Source organism: Schistocerca cancellata, chromosome 6 (genome assembly GCF_023864275.1).
Source record: "Schistocerca cancellata isolate TAMUIC-IGC-003103 chromosome 6, iqSchCanc2.1, whole genome shotgun sequence".
Lineage (NCBI taxonomy): Eukaryota > Metazoa > Arthropoda > Insecta > Orthoptera > Acrididae > Schistocerca > Schistocerca cancellata.
Genome location: NC_064631.1, coordinates 640,654,963 through 640,661,470, shown reverse-complemented (window position 1 = coordinate 640,661,470; position 6,508 = coordinate 640,654,963). Strand labels below are relative to the sequence as shown.

The window sequence follows — 6,508 nt, the reverse complement described above, 5'->3', positions numbered from 1 at the left end:
TTCGACCTGGTCTCTCAATTTACTAGGGACGTACGCTACATCAAAGGCACAGAAAACATACCCGCTGATTTCTTTTTGCAGATCAATACTGTCTCACACGTCGTCGATTAATCCGACCTCGCCACTCTCCAGGCTTCTGACAAGGAATCTCAAGCTCTCCTCTAGGATCCTCAGACATCGCTTGTGCTTACCAAAGCCAGGTTCCCAGCGTTTCGGACGAAGTGTGGTGCGACTCTTCTACCGGCACTCTGCAACCGTTCTTCCCTCCCACGTTGCGCCGACAAGCCTTCGACGCTTTGCATAACCTCGCCCACCCTCGGCAACAAGCATTTTTTTGGGGAAAATGTTAGGCAGGACTGTTAAACCTGGGCACACAGCTGCATTTCCTGCCACAGTCAGAGGGTCACAGATATATCCTCTCCACAATTGACTGCATGTCTCTTTGGGTGCAAGCTGTTCCTTTACCCAACATCACAGAAGGAACTGTGGCCAAGGTATTCATCTCATCATGGATCACTAGGTTCAGCTGCCCGTTCACAATCACCACCGACCAGGCTCGACAGTTCGAGTCTGTACTTTTCACGATTCTATGTAACCTTAGCGGTATTCCAAAAACTCAAACAACAGCCTACCACCCGCAAAGCAATGGTTTAGTGGAACTATAGCACCGCACCCTTAAAAAAGCACTCGGGTGCCATGACTGCCTCTGGTCTGAGGCGCTTCCTTGGTTGTTACTCCGTCTCCGTTCACCCTTTAAACCTGACTTACAGGGAGCCATCTCGAATTAGTTTTTGGAGAGAACCTGGTTCTACCTGGGGAACTTATCCTGCCTCAAGCACCTGAAGATTTCCCCACCTCCCCAGACTTTATGAGTAGAATGCGCACCCACTTTAGACACACAAGGCTACACCTGCCTGTCAGTCATTCCCCACTGGACAATTACGTGCCAGCCGCACTCAACACATGCTCCCATGTTATGCTCCGGGTTGATTCTGTTAGACAACCCCCATACCTTGGCCCCTTTGAAGTACTCCAGAGGGGCAGACAACGTTCAACATTATGGTTAAAGATCGTCCGCAGACCGTTTCGCTACACAGGCTCAAGCCTGCTTTCGTGTACTCTGACGCCCCTCTGCCATCCCAGTCTGACCATCCGGATGAATTTTCCACTGCTGAGCATGATAATGGATTAGCACATCCCATGGTAAGGTCTTCTCCTTCTGATGATTCGTCACTGCAGTTCGCGGGTTTCCCAAGCATGTAGTCGTCAACCCCATGTGCAAGGTTTTGATGACGTTTCATCTACTGGAGAGACTTGCGCTGCAATGTGCCACTTCACCGCGTCGATGTGTCGATTGTCGCTTTCAATGACCGTTTGCTCGTGCTCCTTACAGACACTGCAGAGCCGACACTCAACAAGGAACTAGATGTCGAGATAGTGCATAGCCTGTCCCTCCTCTGACAGTGAGGTCCATCAAGAGTTTGTACGTTCATCTCCTCTGACGGCTTGATCTGCATTAGGGGCAGGCATGCTCACACACCGCACACCTCTACTCCCGGGCCGGCCGACGCATCGTCCGTCCCCGCTGGCTGTCTGATTACAATGTGGACCTGCAGCCCATCACCGCGCCTTTGCACACTGCCCTGACTGAGATGGAGCTTCCAGTCATGCACCTGCTGCCTCACACTACTCACTCCAGCGTCGACGCCCACACGACCTCCCTCAGGCCTCCATACTGCGGGGGAGACGGGGGGGGGGGGGGGGGGTGCTGAAATATAAGTATTTATAAACATTTATGGGAACAGTTTGTTGCATATAGAGTTATCGGTATTCCCGTTCCCCACAAAATGATGACACAGAAAAACAAACCTGCTGCACCACAACTTGCTGTTTTGGTGTTCTGTGGCTCCACATCACCCAAGGTAAGCTGCCTGCTGAAAAGATACAAAGTCAAATTGGCCTTCAGGCTTTTGACAGTTACTGAAAACAGTTAAAGATTCAGCACATCTCAGAACATCTGTTGTCTAAAAGATACCTTGCAAGTGTTTCCAATCTTACATTGGAAAAACAGTGAGCACTATAGAGCAATAAAGGAAGCAGCACGAGAAATTTTATCGCCTATGCTCCCTGAAAAATTCGCTTTAGTGGAGCATGTTTTGGAAAACTGTCATCAATTCAAATTTTATGAAACCTCCCATCATCATTCACACTGCATAATTAAAGAAGTCTTCAAAATAAAATCACTGGTAACATCCTTGAAAGAGACAGAGGCCTGCAGCTCAGTGTGACGTGGGCTCCAGTAATCATGAGGTTCAAATGGCTCTGAGCACTATGGGACTTAACATCTATGGTCATCAGTCCCCTAGAACTTAGAACTACTTAAACCTAACTAACCTAAGGACAGCACACAACACCCAGTCATCACGAGGCAGAGAAAATCCCTGACCCCGCCAGATCATGAGGTCCAAGCAGGTGTAACAAATGTAAAGTCAACACATGCCCATATAAGACAATGCCGTGAGCACCAGTGACATTATGCTGACAACTACAGTCTGCAAGGGTGTACCAGCAGCCAATCTGCAGTCATACCACTTGTCAATGGCCAGGGAGTGATTGGTCAAAAGCTTGTGGTATTTTAACCATTTGGTTGGAAACCCAAGAACATTTTATTCAATGTTACCACTGCAAGACTCTGCATTCTTAAATTAATATTTACTTGATTACATTAGTTTACATTAGTATTTTTAAAGAAAGCCATCTATATTTGCCTCAAATGCCCTCTTGAAATGCACTACTAATTGTTTTCATGTTTTACAATTTTTTTTAAATTTACACTGGCACTTGCTATGTAGATATTAAGAATTTTACAATCAATGAATTGCATAATTAATTGCTGGAGTGATTAATGAGGCATGTGACAATCCACAGGTTTTACATCAATGAATGTAAAAACATTCACCCTCAGAAATTGACTAAAGTACCATCATTGTCGTGCCACACTTGCAACCTACAAAGAAAAGCTACTAGTTGCCTGAATACCTTGAAATATTTTACGATTATTCAACTCTCGAATCATAGATCCATATTGTAATGTCTTGCAATTGATGCAGTTCTTATGAAATGACATTTTCCTTATTTAGTGTTCGGTGTTACAGGCCTACCAGACTGCAATTATGTTATTTGCTACGACTCTGATTACTAGCCTATTCCACAAGAGTATGAGCCTATTGTCCTTTGAGTGCTGATGAATTGTGATGTGAGAAGTGAGCTTACATCCTTGAGAGACTCTTGAGGCATGCTTTACAAGTAATGCACTGAGATATTCTTGACATATGTACTCTCATTTCCTATCCCTAGGCACAACCTCTGCCTGTAACCATATATTTTTGCTCTCTTAACAACTGTATTTGAGAAGACAATATCCACATGTAGTCAATACTACGGACTGGAAATGAGAGCCCTTGTCTTGGGACACGCGCGAACTTCTTGATGCATTTCTTGTACAACATCTCTGGTGTGAGGACGATGGGCACAGACTCTTGCAGAATAGGTCAGTACACGGAGCTATAAATTGAGGTGTAGCCTTCTATTCAGATAGTATATATGAAATATTGTGGACTTGCAACATGAAACAGGACGCAAAGAAAATTGTCATTTCATTATGCTTTTTGGTGGATGTAGGGGAGATCTGTGCAAAACAATAGATAGTGAATCTTGATGGATACACAAAAGAAATCAGTGGCCTCAAATTACTTCACAGATTTCACTGAAAATAAAGTGACAAATCATATTGGTAGGCTGCATCAAACCATTCAGACAACTAATGAGCCAAAACAAAACCAATCACTTCCTTTCTTACTCTGTCTTCATATACACCAAGAGTAAAATGTGTTTGCCCACTTCAGTCTTGGATTTAATCACTCTCTTCTACAAACCCAACTGGTAAGGGTCCCAGACACATGAGTAAGTTGTATTATTGTTGTGTAAGCCACTTCTTTTGTGGCTGAATTACATTTTCTCAAGATTCTTCCACTGAATCTCAGTCGGAATCAGCTTCACCTACAGTTTGTTTTATGTTGTTATTCCATTTTAGGTAGTCATGAAAAAACTAAATGTGGCTGGTCAGTTAGAGATTTGACCTTCCTTCACATGAAAGTGTGTCCAGAGTCTTAACCACTGCATGCTCCACTAGATTTTGGAAAACTGATTGATTGAGTAAGTGAACTAAAAGGAGTTAAATTATTTCTTGGCATCAGGAACACCTTAATTTCAAGTCATTAGCAGTAAAAATAATTATCACAAAAGCAACAAAACTTTATTTTTAAAATATGGATACTTAACAGGATATGTTTACAAAAATATATAATGTGTATGTGTGTGTGTATATATATCAGTAGTGTCTTATGTACAAAGAATATAAATACAAAAGGCAGAGATCAGCAATATTAACTGCCTAAACACCTATCTTTAACGCTTGCACAGTACACGACTAGACTTGACTGTAATTGAAATTGCATCAGAGTCTTTTAGGCCATAAATGCTGTTATGTACTGCAATATGCAGCAGTACTAGTGTGATCAAATCCATACCATTCAATTTAGAGAAATTACAATTTCTCTAAATTAGAGAGAGAAAGAGTACACTGATAAATTTTTATTCCCCCTCTTTTGAAGTTTTTTGTGATGGTACAGGCTCTGATGCACTGAGATTGGTCCCATCAAAACTCCGTAAATGTATCTGCAACAAGGCATATATAAAAATTAAACTATTTGTTTCAATATTTCTACACACTACAACAAACAGTTAATATTCTTCAGTACCTGAAGATGGAGGTTGACTTCCTCACTTCGACTCAAGTAAGGAAAATTTCCACCAGACTTTAGATGTGCTAATTTGGCAGTTGGATAGCATTTGTACATTTCTTCTCTTACAGGATTAGAAAGAGCATAATCATCAAAAACATCAATTATCGTTATTGGAATACCTGACAGTTTCTGTGGTTCGACGTAAGAGTGTATGCAATTCATTGTCAGTCTTGAAGCAAGATCTGGCTGTGACAAGCTTTCCAACTGTAATAAGAAACACAAGATTTCAGTCATTCAGCTAATTACACCTGTGGTTCAGGTCAAAAAATATAAAAGGTACATTTTATTGATTTTAAACTGAAACAACTTAATATTTGCTCTTTATGTCCATGAATATTATCAGTTTCTGAAAATATAAGTAAATGGATAGATAAACAATCTACTAACCAAGCAGAGGCAGGAGAACACACATATAAAAGGTTGCACTTCCCTAGCTTTTGGAGCAAGTGCCTCTTTCTTCTGGCACAAGAGTTGACGGGGAAGGAAGAGGCGTAAAGGGAAAGGCCAAAAATCCCGATCAGAGGAGGCTTACCACACAGGCTGAGAAGACAAGACTGATTGTTGGGAACTGCACTGGATGAGATTTAAAAGATGGGAGCTTAAAGGTGGAAGATAGGGTGTATGCAAGACAGAGTCCACTTCTAAGTGAGGTAAGTGCAGGGTGGAAAAGAAAATGGCTGTGAACTTTGCAATGTCTTTCACTGGTTTGTTTCAAAATTTGACTGCTATTTTCTTTCCTGCCTCCACCGTGGCGTCTTTCACTGATTTGTTTGCAAATTTGACAGCTATTTTCTTTCCCACCCTCCTTGCTCAGCAGTTACCTCTGTCTTGTATGTATCCTATCTTCCACCCTTAAGCTCTCAGCTTGAGAAATCTCATCCAGTGCAATTCCCAACAATCAGTCTTTCCTTCTCATTCCATCTGGTAACTCTCTCTTTACGTGGAATTCTGGGTGACTTTTCTGACCTCAACCCCTTTTCCTAAACCTCACCAGTCCTTTACTTTCACCCCTCTTCCTTCCCCTTCAACCCGTCTGCTAGGAGGAGGGGTCAATGGCTCCAAAAGCTAGCAAATTGTAATACTTTTAGTATTTGTTCTATAATCCAAAGCTTAGCTAATATTTTCTTATACTAAATTAAAGGTTAGACTCATTCAGTCTCAGTCACTGTTCAATATTTCTCAAACGTTAAGCACTACTGGCTCATCAATTATCTGCCAATCCGAAAGTTTGGATTACTTGCATTTTACAATCCATAGTTACTTCACTACCCACTTTCAATTGGGTCATGGTGAACACACTCAGATATAAAGAAAACATTTTACACAATGACATTTTTACCTTCCTCCCCCCATGAACCATGGACCTTGCCGTTGGTGGGGAGGCTTGCATGCCTCAACGATACAGATAGCCGTACCGTAGGTGTAACCATAACGGAGGGTTATCTGTTGAGAGGCCAGACAAACATGTGGTTCCTGAAGAGGGGCAGCAGCCGTTTTAGTAGTTGCAGGGGCAACAGTCTGGATGATTGACTGATCTGGCCTTGTAACATTAACCAAAACGGCCTTGCTGTTGTGGTACTGCGAACGGCTAAAAGCAAGGGGAAACTACAGCTGTAATTTTTCCCGAGGGCATGCAGCTTTAC

At 42.4% G+C, this 6,508-nt stretch overlaps 1 protein-coding gene across 1 annotated transcript in view; it reads right to left on the bottom strand.

The window, feature by feature from the left end:
* Positions 1 to 4,293: 4,293 nt before the first annotated feature.
* The window catches only part of LOC126191484 (maspardin-like), a 38,787-nt gene continuing 36,572 nt past the window's right edge, over positions 4,294 to 6,508 (bottom strand). The window contains exons 6-7 of the mRNA XM_049932369.1: positions 4,821 to 5,069; positions 4,294 to 4,737 (exon numbers count right to left, since the gene is read on the bottom strand). Coding sequence (XP_049788326.1) covers positions 4,654 to 4,737; positions 4,821 to 5,069 — 333 coding nt within the window. The 3' untranslated portion in view covers positions 4,294 to 4,653. The remainder of the gene's footprint in view (positions 4,738 to 4,820; positions 5,070 to 6,508) is intronic.